At 36.4% G+C, this 17492-nt stretch overlaps 1 protein-coding gene across 1 annotated transcript in view; it reads right to left on the bottom strand.

Moving 5' to 3' along the window:
• Window positions 1-921: 921 nt before the first annotated feature.
• Rabl3 (RAB, member of RAS oncogene family like 3) overlaps window positions 922-17492 on the bottom strand; it is a 45188-nt gene continuing 28617 nt past the window's right edge. Inside the window, exons 4-8 of the mRNA XM_070030130.1 lie at window positions 16960-17074; window positions 11982-12132; window positions 7193-7264; window positions 3712-3750; window positions 922-3169 (exon numbers count right to left, since the gene is read on the bottom strand). Of these exons, the coding sequence (XP_069886231.1) occupies window positions 3104-3169; window positions 3712-3750; window positions 7193-7264; window positions 11982-12132; window positions 16960-17074 (443 nt within the window). The 3' untranslated portion in view covers window positions 922-3103. The remainder of the gene's footprint in view (window positions 3170-3711; window positions 3751-7192; window positions 7265-11981; window positions 12133-16959; window positions 17075-17492) is intronic.

Genomic DNA, 17492 nt, shown 5'->3' with positions numbered 1-17492 from the left:
TCTCCAAGAAATTGGAGAAGTTGGGCTGGGAAGATGGCTCAGTGGTAGAGCGCTTGCCTTGCATGCCTGAGGCCCTGGGTTCGATTCCTCAGCACCACATAAGCAAAATGAAAAAAGCCGGAAGTGGAGCTGTGACTCAAGTGGTAGAGCTCTAGCCTTGAGCTGAAGAGCTGAGGGACAGCGCCCAGGCCCAGAGTTCAGGCCCCACAACCGGACCCAAAAAAAAAAAAAAAAAAAGAAATTGGAGAAGCTGTTGTAATTTTTACATACATTGAAACCTATGTATATCTGTTGTGCAGAAATACTATTGGGATGGCAGAAGGACAGAGCTAATGAACTTAATTAATTAAGGCCTGATGTTCACATTCTTCTTGGTATCTTTTGTCTTTGAAGGAGCGTATCTCTACATACAGATTTAGGGATCTATTTTGTGAGAATTCAACTAGGTTATTTTGTTGGTACTGGGGCTTGAACTAGAGTGACACTTCTAGCCAGGCTTTTTGCTGGTTAATTGATGATGATGTATCTTGTACTCTTCTGTCCTGGCTGGCTTCAAACTGCAATTCTCAGATCTCAGTCTCCTGAGAATCTATGATTACACATAGAAGCCACTAACACCCACTTACACAGTTAGGTTTTAAGGCCTGTGTTGAGGAAGGGGGGGTGGTAAAGGGCAGCTATGAGTGACTTTCTATGCTCCTGCTGTTTTCTCAAATGCGTATTTTGCCATAGCATGTCCTAAACCCCATTGTCATTTAGAAAGAGACAGTAGCCCAAATCCTTAACTGTATTCCAAATAAGGGTCTTGCTCACCTGAGGGACGGATGAATGCCTATATGTTTTGACACCTGGTTGCCTCTACAATGAGTGAGTAAATTGGTTTAGAATTCTCTACTTGCACAGGGAGAACAAACAAACAAATGACTAACAAAACCTTTATTACTAGCAACTTATCCAATATAGAAGGTAAAAATTAAGAGTTAACTAAATACATTAAAAACCATTTGTGCGTTTATACTCACATATTTTCTATAGGCAATTTTTATGACTACTTCTTAAAAATTATGCTTTAAAAGCATTCTTTAAAAAAAGTCTGGCTGTTGAAGTTCATTTTGGTAAATAGCCTTATTTTGTTGCTACAAATTCTTGCAAGAAATTTACATTAGATAATTAACTTTATTTTTCTTAGAAAACTATAATTCCAGGAATTGGGTTGGTAACAAGAAGAAATGGAACTAGGAATATTGTTATTTTTTTTAAAAAATGCTGTCCCTGGAGCCATCAGTGATGGATTTATTTATTTTGGTGATAGGGATGGAACCAAGGGCAAATACTCTGCCACTGAGCTAAATCCTTAGCTCATTTTTGTTTCTTAGTAAGGAAGAAAATAAAGAAATTTGGATGGATTTTTTTTTTTTAATTTGAAAAGAAGAGAGGGAAAGATTTAGTTTTTAATTTTCAATTTCAATTTTTATTTTTATAGTACTGAGGATCAATTCTAGTGTCTCACACATGCTAAACAAGTGTACTTCCACGACATTTCCGTTGTGGGTTATGGTTAAGCTGTTTAACATTGACTTATTTTTAACAAGGAAACTCTGAAGAGTTTTGGATGATTTAGGCCCTTGTGTAGCATTTGGTTTCTATTTCCCAACTCTATAGCCTCTGCCACAACACACCTTTGCCACATTTCACACACAGAACATGATTTGCATGACTCCATTTTATCTAAAAAAGAATAAAAATGAGCAAAAACAACCAGTGCTAGCTGCTGCAGTGAGTGAGGGAAGAAGAACAGTAGAAAAGTTCAGCTGATGAAAAGTGCCTTCAAAAGGCTTTTGTAAATTCCCCAGACTGCCGCTCCAAAAGCACTCACTAACATTTTAATATCCTTTCTCAGCATACCTTGGCTTCCAGAGTACTTCTAAAATTTAATTAACGTGGAAGAGAAAATGAATTTAGTTCTTTTTCACCTCATTTTAAAACAAGAATGAAAAGAATTACTTTTTAATACGAAGTAAAATCAGGAGAGCAGAGGACTGCAGCAAAGTGGGAAAGAACACAGGTGATCTCACACACACACACACACACACACACACACATGCAGAGAGCTTTATAGTGACGATGAAAACTAAGAATCCTAGTTCATAATTCATATAAATGTTTCTTATTTTCACTTTTCCCCCATAAATACATTGTTTTTTTGATATAAAAATCATATTCTTAGTTTTCTGAGTATAACTAAGGGACAAGTCAGGAGTTGAATTTCCTTGAAAAACGTAAACATCAAAGAGTAAACATCCAATCTCTTACTGCCCTTGTGCAGGTTTTAGATTTCTTCCTACCATATCCAAACAGAAAACATTATGAGCCTGCTGACAGCTGCAACCTAAAGGATGAAGAAGCTGTCAGTTTATCACAGAATTCTTCTTTTCTGGTCCTGCTGTTCTCTATGTATTATTAATCTCTATTTATATTTAACTCCAGCTATTAGTCTGCCCCTCTCAGCCACCAAGCCATTTAGAAAGTAAAGGAGAGGGTTGCTATTTTTAGGCATCCCTGTTGTGTAATGAGGGTAGAGACAATTAAATAACACCATTTGGCTTCTTTGAAAATGAGGGAGATTATTTGAGGTGGACAACTTGGGACTGGTTACCTAACCTTTCCCCTCAAGAAGGTAAAATAACAGAGATACATCTTTGAAGTACTTAATTTAGCCTTCAGCAATGAGTGTGGGAAAATTACAGACTCGTAAAGAAAGCCCTTCAGTTCCAAGCCAGAGTAAATTTTCTCTGCAGTACCTTGTCACTGCTCATTTACTGCATCCTTGTGAAAACACCTCTTATTTTCACCAGGCTGTCACATGATCTATAAACAGGGGCAGAAGAAAGGTGGGGAGCACAAAGGACAGGGATCTCCCCCTGTTGTGCTGTCCTTTCATTTTTCCATTAAAGGATAAGGCTAAAGGGTAGCATTTTAAAGATGCTTCCATCAAAAGGCCGAGATGTAAATAATTGACACAGCAAAAGGAAAGCTGTGACAACTGCCACTGCATGCTCTTTCTTCCAAGGGATGAGGGTACTTCAGTCATTATGAAGGTACATCAGTCATAATGAAGGCTCTTAAACGTTCCTCCCAAAAATCGTTTTCGATCAGGAAAACCTGGCATCTGTAGGTAAAACACAAGATCACATTAAGTTTTGAGTAGGGAGAGTTCAAACGCTGTAATTTTTTTTCCTGTTTTCTGTCCCTGTATTCCAGCCTGTTTACCATAGAACCAGCCTTCTAAAGTTTTACTCAGAAAACCACAGAGTATTAATTAATAAAAAAAATCCTACCCAAATGGAGAACCTTTGTCAACAAATTGGAGACACTGTCATCTAACTGGCCAGGATGAAGTGAATTTCCTAAAATCACAAACTGGACTTTTATGTAAACTATTTGTATTGTGACAGAATCTGTAAATAAATGTTTGAGTCTCTAACAAATGGTTAATTTTGTTATTTTATACAACTTTATCTATAAATTTATCTTGTATCTTAGTTCTTCACTGATTTTTTTTTCTTTTGTTTTTAACAGGATAGAAGAAAGTAAGTTCCTTGAGCCTATAGAGGGCTTTCCACCAACTTTTTAAGACCATTTCTGGAGGTAAACTTAGAAACTATCCCTCTAAATTTAAGAACCCATTTTCAAGAAAAGACAGATACCAACCTGATTGCCATCTCTTAAAAAGTACCTCTTCTCTATGACCTGTGAGTAACAAATAAAGATTTTTGTAAGGGCTTAGCACACTACCTGGAAAAAGTGACTAACTAGAAAATAATCTCATTGACAACAGCTTTAAAAGCCAAACAAAAGCAAAAAGTAAAAACAATAAACTAGGAATAAAGTCAACAAATGAGGTGAAAGATTTCTACAAAGATAATTAAAAACACTGAAGGACACTTTAGAAAATGGAAAGACTTCTCATATTGATCATCAGAACTACTATTGTGAAATGACCACACTACTGAAAGCAATATACAGATTCAACACAGTTCCCATCAAAATACCAGCGCTATCCTTCACAGAAATAGAAAAATCAATCTTAAAATTTATATGAAAATAAAAAAGAACCAAATAGCCAAAGTAATTCTAAGCAAAAAGAAGCATCCTGGAGGTATCACAATACCTAATTCCAAATTATACTTCAAAGCAAAAGTAACAAAAACAGCATGGTGAGCTGGGCACAGTAGTTCACATCTGCAATCCCAGCTACTAGCAGGTAGATATTTGGGAGGATTATGGTTTGAGGCCAGACAGGAAAAAATTGAATGAGTCCTATTTCAGTGAGCTGGGTGTGGTGCCATACACCCATCATCCCAATTATACAGAAAGCCATAGATAAGAAAATGGCAGTCTGAGGCTGGCTTTAAGCAAAAATAAGAAATCTAGCAAGACACCATGGGCTCTACTTAAACTCCTAGCTATTTGGGAGCCTGAAAATGGCCAGCCTGTGCTGAAAAAGTCTATGTGACTCTGTCTTAACAGAAGCAGCTGGATATGGTGGTCCCTGTTTATGGCAAAAAGCTTAAAACAGGTTTGTCAAAGAGCAAGTATTTGCCTAGGAAGGATGTGAGGCTCTACCTCAAAAATATGCAGTACATAGAATATGCAGTACATAGCAGGGCACTGGTTGCTGGGCTATTTAGGGGGCTGAGATCTGAGGAGAACAATTCGAAGCTGACTGGGCAAGAAAGGCTGCAAGACTCTTACATCCAATCAACCAGTAAAAAAAAGCCAGAAGTGGAGCTGTGGCTCAAAGTGGTAGAGCACTAGCCTTGAGCACTAAAGCTCAGAGACAGCGCTCAGGCCCCGAATTAAAGCCCGAGGACAAGTTTAAAAAAACAAAAGGCAGCACAAAAAAAAGGGCTGGAGACACGTCATTAGTAAATATAGTAGAGTACCTTCCGTGTGAGGCCTGAGTTCAAACTCCAGTACCACAAACAAAGCAAAACCAAAAATGTGAGACCCAATCTGAAAAATTATTAAACCAAAACGGGCTAAGAGGGCATGGCTCAAGTAGTAGAGACCTTGCCCCCTCTACCTAACAAGTGTGAGGCCCTGAATTAAAACCCTAACATGGCCAAAAACAAACAAAGAACTTCTCTGCCCTTAAAACAGCATGGTATTGGCACAAAACCAGACACAGACCTATGGAATGAAAGACTCAGTACAGCCATCTGATTTTTGACAACAGAGACAATAACATGTCTCTAATAAGCAGCCTCTTCAACAACAGAAGGTACTGGGAAAACTGGAACTGGGTAGCCACAGAAGACTGGAAATATATCCCTATCACTTACCCTACCTATAAAATACATTCAAAATGGACCAAAGATCTTTACACACACACCCCTACCCACCCCCCCCCCCACACACACACACTCTTGCGCAGTACTGGGGTTTGAACTCAGGGTCTCAAGCTTGCTAGCTAGGTGTTCTACTATTGAGCCACATCTCTAGTCCTTTTTTGTGTGGGTGATTTTTGAGAGATAGGGTCTCATTTCCTGTCAAGTGTGTACCTGGACCATGATACACCTATCTTAGGCTTCTCATTATAGCTCATTCTACACCTGGCTTCTTTGTGTTGAGATGGAGTTGCATGCACTTTTCTGCCTGGGCTGGACTGGAGCAGAAATCCACATGATCTCAGACCTGAGACAACATACGCATCTCACCCTGCCCAGTTACTCGATGAAAAGGGTGTGGAGTATGAGCCCTAGCTAGTCTTGAACCATTATTTTCTTGAGCTAGGATTATAGAGTAAGCCACCCATAGTTAGCTTAAATAACCTTAAATGTAAGACCTGAAATTTTGAAACTACTATAGGAAACAAGGAAAATACGTAAGATATAGGCATAGCAATGACTTTGTCAATAAGATCTCAAATGCCCAGGAAACAAGAGCAGGAATTAATAAATGGGTTGTATTACATTAAAAAGCTTCTGCACATCAAAATGAAGAGACAACCTACAGAATGGGAGAAAATCTTTGCCATATATTCATTCAACAAAATATTAATATCTAGACTATATTATGAACTCAAGAGCTAGCCCATACTTGTAATCCTGGCTACTCAGGAAATTGAGTTATGAGGATCATGGTTCAGGAAAACCCAAGAGATTCTTATTTCCAATTAACCAGCAAACACTGAAGTGAAGGTGTAGCTCAAGTGGCAGAGCACCAGGCTTGAGCAAAAAAAGCTAAAGGAGAGTATGTTGGCCCTGAGTTAAAGCTTTAGTACTGACACACACACACACACACACACACACACACACACACACACACACACACGTGCACACACACACACACACACGTGCGCGCGCGCACACACACACACACACACAAATTAAACACCAAAGAATGAATAAACCAATTAATAATGGACAGATGAGCCGGGCGCTGGTGGCTCACGCCTGTAATCCTAGCTACTCAGGAGGCTGAGATCTGAGGATCGCGGTTCAAAGCCAGCCCGGGCAGGAGAGACCGTGAGACTCCTATCTCCAATAAACCACCAGAAAACCGGAAGTGGCGCTGTAGCTCAAGTGGTAGAGCGCTCGCTTTGAGCTGAAGAGCTGAGGGACAGTGCCCAGGCCCAGAGTTCAAGCCCCACGACTGACAAAAAAAAAAAAAAAAAAAAAAAAAAAAAAAAAAAAAAAATAATGGACAGATGAAATGAACAAGAAGTTCTCAAAAGAAGTACAAATAAATGGGAAATACATGAAGAAATGCTCAAATGTTTAGATATGGAAGATATCAATTGTGGAAGAAGCAGAGAGAACTCAAGGCTTTAGCTAGGCAGATCCTTTTTCATTCAGTGCCTTTGGCAGGTGAGGGGGGAAAGACATGAGTAAGTACATAAAGAAAATGGGAAATGGGTAAACATGAATTGTTTTAAGGGGAACTATGTGTCTTTTTCAGAGCCTCACTTAAATCTTGGAGCTTTTACCCTTTGCTTAGAGAACACTGGTGATGGAATAAATACGTCAATAAGCCTTGAGCAACAACAGATCCCAACAGATAAGAGATGAAAACAGGTATTATTCAGCCTGTAAAGTTTTGGGCAAAGGGATAAAAGGACACAGTATTCTATAAAGAGTTTATATTCTCATTTAATAAAGCTTAACGATAACTTAATTGAAGGCATTACCTTATCAAAAAACCTACTGAGCTTGACAGCATTGGAAGAACCTGCGGCTAAGTACCGTGGATTTGTGCAATCCTGAAAAACATAAATTCCACAAATGAATGCTCAGAAGCAAAAGCATTTTAAGTATAATAAATTTTATAGTAGTTACTATTATTCTTACACTAAACATTTTCAATATTCTTATAAAACACCTGAATAATGTTCAAATTACAATGTATAGAGTAAATAGGAAGATAGCAAAGAAAGATAAGGTGCTTTACTGTCATTTAAGCACTTTTAGAGTATGCTGAATCAATGTATTTATCATCAAATATTCCATGAAGACTAAATTCGTTGAATTTTCTTTTTTTTTTTTTTGCCAGTCCTGGGGCTTGAACTCAGGGCCTGGGCACTGCCGCGAACTTTGCTCAAGGCTAGCATTCTACCACTTGGGCCACAGCACCACTTCCAGCTTTTTCTGTTTATGTGGAACTGAGGAATCGAATCCAGGGCTTCATGTATGCCAGGCAAGCAGTCTACCACTAAGCCACATTCCTAGCTCTTGTTGATCTTTTACAACAAAAATAAGGTGCTAATCATTTACCCCAAAACCAGAAATAGTCATTACAAACAGCAAACACTTCATTTTTTTAGGTAATAACTAACAACTTAAGTGTTCAACTACTTAATATAGTACATATAATCCAACTAGTTAATATAACTACTTAATACAGTTCATTTATTTAATATAGTACTACTACTTAATACAGTACATACAGTAGGAAGCAGGAAAATAAAGATAAAAGGAGCAAAGGAAAAACATTTGCCAAAACCTTCTCTTCATAGGTCACAAAGACATTCTGTTTTTAATGGTAATAAACAATATACATATTGCTACTGTTCAGTAGGAGTCTTTAAATAGAAAAAAAAATAGGGTTCAGATGACAGAATAATCTGGAATGTGAAACCACTACAATACTTTGTAAAGACCTTTTAAATACCTTACTGTCCTCCTGGAATTGCAGTATTGCACTGTCTTTGCTGGTCACTAGTGACCTTGCCAGACAGAGTAGACTTTGATGCTTACCTTAAATGCTACCTGTTTTATCCATACACAATATTTCTTGGATCACATTTTAAATTCTGGCCAGAGACTGTAATATATTCTTCAGCCCTGTCCACTTCACATCCCAAAGAGACTACATAACAAAGTTTTCAAAGACCACAAAGTACTAGGGAAATCAGACCCAGAAAACTCTATTTGAAAATCGGTGCCAATATTCCTACATTATGTAACACTGCTTAAGTTACTAAGCCTTTAAGCCTGGGCTTACTCATTTGTGAAATGCATGATAATAATTCTTATCCTATAGGATTTTTGTGAAAGTTAAATAGTGCATGTCTGGTACAAATCAGGTCTTGGAATATTAGTTCCTTTTTCTACTCTAAGAGAATGCTATCAGAATCAAAAAGCACTAATACAATAAAGATAATTCCACAGATGGATTGAGTACACCAAAACATTATTGTACACACTGTTGTATTTAGAATAACACCTGGACATATTTCTACAGAACAAACTTTAGATTGGCATTAGATACATTTTAAAAAGTGGGCACTGGATTGTTTCTAACATATTTATAAGATTATGTCTTTGTTGCTCCCCATGGTAAAACTCCTGCTTTCACTATATATGATGTTGGTATATGTGGAGGGGAAGGGAAAAAACAAATAGTTAAAACAGGGATACAGGAGGACCCATTGCAACAATGAGATGTACAAGTTGTTATGTCGAAAAATGAACTTTACAACTTTGGTGGGGGGACGGGGGTGGAGGAGGATGCTAAGGGATGGGAAGGGGAAACAAAGGAGGAGGCTACAATGCTTGATAAGAAATGTACTCATTATCTTGCCCATGTAATTGTAACCCCTCTGTACAGTATTTTCACAATAAAAAAATACATTAAAAAAAGTGGGCACTGATTACATAGTCATCAGAATGTGAAATGGTGATTCTAAACTAAAACACAAAAATGATATCAAACATCAAATAAGTGCTTCTGGCCTCAATATCTTAATTTCAGGGCTCTACAATTCAAGGACTCTGAAACCCTATGTTTTTAGAGTGAAAATTTTGGAGTTGTAAAAGCCATTTGCCACTGGTCATGATTGAGGAAAAAGCCGAAAAATTAATAGTTCTAAATAGCTGTTAGAGCTTGAGAAGGGATCATTAATGATCTTTTTGAAACAAAAACATAACAGAAAAATTCATACTAGACACAGTAAGTCTAACAGGATTTTAAAAAATAAGCCATCTTCTAGCTATTTTTAACTGTCTTTTCCTTTTTAGTAGTGGGGATTGAACCCAGAATGTTACACTTGCTAGGCAAGTGCTTTGTCACTAGCCTTCATCCCAGCTCTTCTATTTTTAATTTAAATAATTTGGATTTACTGAGAAGATACCTTTAAATCAATTTTTTTTATGTATACATTTGCTATATACTTACTTTTCCAAGGGGTTTAAACTTAGGGTCTGGTCATTGTCCCTAAGCTTTTTTTTGCTCAAGGCTAGTGCTCTACTACTTGAGCCACAGCTCCACTTTCTGCTTTAGGTGGTTAACTGGAGATTAGAACAAGCCTGCCAAGGCAGACTTCAAACTGAGTTCCTCAGATCTCAGTCTCCTGAGTAGCTAGGATTACAGGTGTGAGCCACCCATGCCAGACACTTTTCCATAGTTTTAAATGAATTCATTTGTGTCACAGCTCCACTTAGAACTAGTATTATTAGTTTTCAATTTGACTTTTCTATGTATTACAGAATCTTTTTTATTTCACTCTCTTTGAAGCCCTTTATATCTTATTTTCCTCCTGGAATTTTCTTCCTTGCATCTCATGACACTCTTCTATCACTATTTCTGCTGTGATCTTCAAGCTGTACACTGATAAAAAGCCAAAATCACATTGTATGTGAACTCTTTGGAGACTGTGCTGAAGTCCCATGTTGCATACCTTTACAGCTTGTTACCAAATAAAGGCCTCTACAAGGAAAGTAGGAATAACATACACCTAGCTGGTTGTCATAGAAACACATAGATACAATTACATTCAGAAATACCTTGTAAGTTTCTACTGAGATAGATTAAATACAATCAGTGATAGATGTCCCTTTGGAAATAGTGTTCAGACAAAGGCACCTTATTATTTCTGCAGCATGGGTAATATATATATTTATATACAAAAATCCTTTTGAATACCACGGTCCAATGCTAACTATCAGGAGTATTATTTACATTGAATCTTCCACAGTGACAGCTGAGGGAAAAAAGGCAGCTTTTGCTGAACAATACAATGTACAAAAGCAATGGAATGGCAAGCAGAAGCTGACTTAGTTATGGGCTAGAAGTGGGTGAACCAAGCTCTATTAATCAATGTTGGTTCAGAGCCAGAACATCAGATTCACCTGATTATTAAAATTTCTGTTGGAGTTGTACATATACTTAACTAGTAAAGTGTGTGCTGATAGCACTGCATTAAAAAAGTAACAAAAACAAAACAAAACAAAATTAGAGTCTTGGATCTTTTGCCAGACCTTAGAACAAACAGTTTCAGCTGGGGTGAGGGGGGCAGTTAATTTTCACAGATACTGTCGTTAATATATACAGTTACATTTGTTGGTCTAGGTAACTTATAAGAGCTCTTTAAAAAAGTTAAACTTTTCATCTTAGTTGAAGGAAAATTATATGAGAAATAGTCTTAATTATACAGCCTAAACTCTAGAGACAGAGTGACATATTTGACCTAAAAGTTACCTGTCTCTACTTCTTGTCTTCATTTTTCTAATGGGGATAAAAGTAGTATCTACTTCAAAAAGGATTGATGTGGAGATGATTCATGTGCGAAATGTATATATAGCACTAGAACCGTGTTTGACATCTAAGTGCTCAATAAATGCTGCCCACTGTAATATTAAACCACCATCACTGCATATCTGGAATGTAAAACAATGAATATGTTTAGAAATCCCACTTGTGAATGATGCTATATAACAATAACTATAGATGCTGGTCAGGAACTTTCTCTGGGTAAGGCTATCTATGTGAGTACCATTTCTTAGCTTTTTTATCCTTCAATTCTAACTAAACAAGCTATCTCAGGAAGGACTCAATCCTCTGTACACGTGTATGTTTTATTTATTTATTTTTTTTGGGGGGGGGGGTCCAGTCCTAGGCCCTGTCCCTCAGCTCTTCAGCTCAAGGCTAGCGCTCTACCACTTGAGCCACAGCACCACTTCCGGCTTTTTTCTTTTTGCTTATGTGGTGCTGAGGAATTGAACCCAGGGCCTCATGCATGCAAGGCAAGCGCTCTACCACTGAGCCACCTTCCCAGCCCATGTGTATGTTTTATAAACTACTCCTTATGATGAACTTTGAAATTTTCTTATATGATTTGCTGCCTATTAAGGTACATTTTTAAAAAAGTATTTAAGAGGTTTTGCTAAGGCAAAAATAATCAAGGCATAGTGTTAGCTTGGTCATTTTAATGATTTTGATTTTTTGTATATTTTTAAAAAATCTTCAAGAAAGCATCTATGCCTACATTATTCATAGAAAAAAAGTCTGAACATTCAAGCAGAACAAAGTGACTGTGTCCATCTGAGAATACAGATATGTTGATTCTAACCTTGACTCTCTCTGAATAGCCTGCATGTGAGTAGGAAGGCCTCTTTCACTAGAATGATGACTTAAATGTAAGTCTATTGTTTTTCCATTGCTTAATAATAAAGTAAACATGTATTAGTGAAAATACATACCAAATTAATCTCTTCTGCATTGAAATCCTCAGCCAAGAAAGCAGTCCTAGTTAAAACTTCATGGCGTTTGGTCTCATGAATCTGATCCAGTTTTGTTCCTATTACCAACAGTGGGATTTGGTTATCAGCAAACTGCTCCCGATCGTAGTCACTGTGATAAAGAATAAGGGGTGAATAGAGTTTACCTTTCCAATGCAGATATGTGAATTTAAATGTAGGTAATTAACTGATTCCTGCTTACCATCCCCTATAAGCCTCCTTTTTCCCAATTCATTTCTCCTTATATTTGTTCATTTACCAATCCACCATCATCTGAGTTCCAACTATTCATTTAACTAAAAGATTTGTTCCTGAATATCTTTATTAAAGATAATGAACAACTGAATGTTCACGTATACTGGATCATACGTCTTTTACTGCTGACCCTTTGGGTTTTTTCAGTGTAGAAGCATAGAATAGACTCATAGGTTAGCTACAGAAAATCAAGAAGCCTGAACACAAACCTTGTGCAAGAGAGGAATATATCAAGTTTCTGGAGCAAGAATAATATCTATATCCATCACACACATTTCTGTCTATATATACAAAAGGATCAGATAAGGGGGGAAATGAAATAAGGAAGCTTAAGGCTGAATAAGTTGAATGTAGGTGATACTACAGCCTAGAGAAAAATAGATTAAAAAACTAGAAATGGAAGGACAATAGCCGAACAGTAAAATGAATAGAAAAAGAAAAATATTTAGCATAAAATAATTTTTATCCTGACATGAGAGCCATGGTAGACAGACAGTAGTAATTAAATCAGTCATGGTCATTGGCTATTACAATTCCTTTCAATTTCTTTTTTTAATGTTTATTTTATTGTAAAAATACTGTACAGAGGGGTTACAGTAACATGAGTAAGGTAATGAGTACATTTCCTATTGAGCATTGTTACCTCCTCCTTTGTTTATCTCCTACCATCCCTCCCTTCCCCACCTTCCCAACCTCTCCGTCCCCCCCAAGTTGTAAAGTTCCTCCCCTCTAAGTTGTAAAGTTCGTTTTCAACATAGTGTCTTGTATATCTCATTGTTACAATGGGTCAACCTGTATCCTTATTTCAGCATTTTGTTATTTCCCTTCCCCTCCTTAGTAAAATGTATATACAAGATGCAGGGCAACGACATCAAATACAGTGCAAACAGGGATTATACTGTGGGGGAAGAACATACCAAAGAAACAGAAAAATCACATAGTACATTTTAAATACATTAAAACCAATAGCAAGCAAGAAAAAAAAACAGTTGTGTCCCTATCTTGGGGTTCATTTCACTTAACATCATCTTATATGGTCATATGTACATAGCTTTTGACCTTTCTATTTGTCCTAGACTTATACTAGTTATTGCAAATAAGGAAAACCATGGGACCTATGTTTCTTTGGGCCTGGCTTACTTCACTTAATAAAATTTTTTAATGGAAAGTCTTAGAAAAAATTCCTTTCAATTTCTATCTGAAGGATACAGTAGCAGTATAAATAATATTTCTTATCATTGTAAGGAACATAAAGCCTGCTGCTGCTGAATGAATTTAAATTCTATTCACATATTAGAAGGAAAGCAGATTTGAGTTCCTGACATGTTGAAAGCTCAATTTAACACAGTCAGCAAAATCTGCCTTTGAACATTTTATGACAGTAAATCAATATTATAGAATCTACTCAATACAACCAAGTTCAGCACAGCTTTTCTTCTACCTTTGCTACTACTTCTCTTTCTAAATTGGGGTGGAGAGTACACTACTCAATTGTTGTGTCCTTCAAAATAATCTTCCAGAGCCAAAACTATCTTACAGTCTTAGAACGCAACTATTTTGGTCTATGTCATTGGGATATTGTAATTACATTTATTGCACCAAAACTAGTAACAACTCAAGTTCAAGACCAACATTTAAACCAACATTTTTCTGACATCAACTGGATTTAGGAGACATGTTCCAACTAAAATTTGATTTATAGAATGTTTTCAGAATATGTGTTTAGGGCTTTTTCTTACATTCACTAATTCTGTCTCATAAAAATTTTATATTTATTGTATCATATTCTATCTTTGCTACATATACATTGGTGTCACAAAGTTTTGTATACTTTCTTGCATATTAACAAGTGTACGGTATAAACATTTGCTCTCTGATTGCTTATAGCTTTCATTACATTCACTGTGATACAAAAGTAGACAATTAGAAGCCGGGAGCCAGTGGCTCACTCCTGTAATCCTAGCTACTCAGGAGGCTAAGATCTGAGGATCGTGGTTCAAAGCTAGGCTGGGCAGGAAAGTCCATGAAACTCTTATCTCCAATAAACCACCAGAAAAAACTGGAAGTGGCGCTGTAGCTCAAGTGGTAGAGTGCTAGTCTTGAGCTGAAGAGCTAAGGGACAGCGCTCATGCCCGGAGTTCAAGCCCCACGACCAACAAAAAAAAAAAAAAAAAAGAAAAGAAAAGAAAAGAAAAAAAGTAGACAATTAGGATTTGTCAATTAAAAACTAATTTTAAAAGACATCTGTATCACATTAACTGTGCCTTTCATTATCATTTTCTTTCATAAAATCTTACACTCAGTTTAAAATTTGATTTTGAAATCTTTTTTCTAAAAAAATGACATGAAAATCTAATGGGGGGAATTTTAACAAGAATAAGGCCAATAACTCCTCAAAATCACAAAGCTATAAACATCTATAAACAGTCACTTTATAGTATAAGGCTACTTTGGGCAAATAAAAACAAGATAAAAAGCCCTGAATCTTTCAGACATTACATTTAACTGACACTGAGACAAGATTTAAGATTCAGGAAACAAGTTTAGAAGACTCTACAGGGTTACAATTAGCAAAATCCAGAAAAAGGAAACTACAGAAACAAACCTATCATTTTTATTTTACAATAAACTGTTTTTACAAAAGAGAATCAAAGACTAAAAGAAATTTCAGAAACAAAATACAATGAGTTAGATACTATTTTGAAAAAATCAATCATATTTCTTTTAGATAAGTGGGGAAATGAAAGTACTATTTGATTATTAATGTACTCATACCTTACTCATGTAACTGTAACCCCTATATGTACAGCATCTTTACAACAAACTAAAATTTAAAAAAGAATGTTAAAAATTTAAGTATGATAACCAAGTTAGTTATATAAAAAAGTACTCATTGTTTAAGGCACACATCTAATATTTGTTTCAAAATAATGGGTGTGTGGGAAGGTGGAGAATGGGGTAGAGATATGGATGAAACAAGACTGGCCACAGACTGAGAGTTCATAAATACATGATAGTTTATTTTCTGTTCATTATTTTTAAGAACAATTTTTCTGTGGTAAGAAGTTAAAAACATGTATCAAAAACTTACTTAAAACATTTATATGGTTCCAAATTTAAGCTGATATAAAAGATACATACAAGTAGTATTATTCCTATCTTTATAGGTGATTATTTTTATTCTGATTGAGCCTTTCATTGATTCTTTTGTTGTTGTTGGTCATGGGGCTTGAACTCTGTGCCTGGGCACTGTTCCTTAGCTCTTCAGTGCCCTTAGCTCTTCAGCTCAAGGTGAGCTCTCTACCACTTGAGCCACAGTACCACTTCCAGTTTTCTGGTGGTTTATTGGAGATGAGTCTCATGGACTTTCCTGCCCGGGCTGGCTTTGAACCATGATCCTCAGATCTCAGCTTCCTAAGTAGCTAGATTTACAGGTATGAGCCACTGGTGCCTGGCTTCATTGATTCTTTTTTCCCCTACTATCCCTTAATTTTTTAAACTTAACAATAGATAAATCTATAACAAATAGATCTGTGAATCCCTTCCCCCTTCCCTTCCCACCCTTCCTTTCTTCCCCTCTTCCCCTCTTTCTTCTTTCCCCTCCTCCTCTCAAAGATTTCATATCCGTATCTCATATCTATATGTTCAAGCTACCTTGAACTCTGAATTCAAAACTATTAAACTTGAGCTGGATATGGTGGTCCCTACCTTCAATCCCAGTACTGGGAGACCAAGGCAGGAGGATCACACGTTGGAGGTTAGCCTGGGCTATACAGTGAAAGCTTGTCTCAAAAACAGCCACCAAAAATTAAGCACTGTATCACTGTATCATAAATCTAACAAAACATGCACAGGATTCATGTGCTGAAAAGCACATAAGGCTGGTAAAAGGAATTGAGGAGATCTAAAAAAATGGAGAGATATTTTATTCCTGAACTGGAATTTGCAACAGAATAAAAATGTCAATTCTCTCCAATCTGAGCTATAGGTTTAATGCAAATGCAACCAAAATCTAAGTAAAAATTTTGACAATATAAACCAAAGGATTCCTAAATTTATGTGGAGAGACAAATGAACTAGAATATCTAAAAAATTACAAAAAATAAATTGTAAGGAATATGATGGTTAATTTGAAGATTTACTACCATGTGACTATAATCAAGATTGCCGGTTGGTGAAGTAGACACATACATCAGTGGAACAGAATTAGAGTCCACAAGTAGATCCATACAATATAGCCAATTAATTGACTTTTGGTAAAGGAACAAATGTAATTCAATGGAGAAAGGGTAGGTAATCTTTTCAATGAATGGTGTTGTAACAATTGGACATTCAAATGTTAAAGTTGAACTAAGACTAAAACTTCCTATTTCATATAAAGCTAATTAAAAGAAGATCACAGAGCTAAATATAAACCCAAGGCTATAAAACTTTATAGAAGAAATATGGAATAAAATCCATATGATATGGTATTATTTGGTAAAGAATCCTTAGACATGATATTCCAAAACATCCAGAGAAAAACTATTGTTTTATGAAAGACATTATCTGAGAATAAAAGGATAATCTACAAACTGGGAGAAAATAGTTGCAAATCAAATATCTTACAAAGTGTTATTTTGTGAAGTACGTTCCTTAACGGCTTCAGCATTTCAAACTAACTGTAAAGTAATTCTGAGCTTACCCATTTGTCACCAAGACTCCAGTTGGCACCATGTCCCTATTGAGAGCCTCCACTGACCAACGACTCAAGTTCTGAGATGACTTTTTATTTGTTAAGTCATGTACTAAAATAATACCTAAAAGAGATAATAATGTCAGTATTGTAACAACGTCTCTTCATTTCACAACTGGCAAAGAGAATCTTGATCTTAGTAAGCATAAGCATGAATCTAGTATTCCAATGTGAACAACAAAACAGAATTTAAAATTTCCTCAATAAGCAGTGACAAATAATTAACTACAAAAGTTTGTCAATTATTTAAGCTTTAAAACATTTTATAAGGGCCTTTAAAATGTGATTAAATATTTGGAATGTCTTTTCCTATTTGTCACTCAAACTTCCCTAGTGCTTCCTCTTATGTTTGGTCCTACTTGCTGAGCTACTTCATCTATCTGTAGTGACACAGTCCTGCAAACCTAGCTACTGGAGAAATAGAGACAAGAGATCATCAGGTAGGGAGACTATCTGACAAAAAAAAAGGGGGGGGGGCTGTC

The sequence above is a fragment of the Dipodomys merriami genome, unplaced genomic scaffold (genome assembly GCF_024711535.1).
Source record: "Dipodomys merriami isolate MVZ:Mamm:240054 unplaced genomic scaffold, mDipMer1.0.p SCAF_2, whole genome shotgun sequence".
NCBI lineage: Eukaryota > Metazoa > Chordata > Mammalia > Rodentia > Heteromyidae > Dipodomys > Dipodomys merriami.
This window is presented reverse-complemented; position numbering and strand designations above follow the sequence as displayed.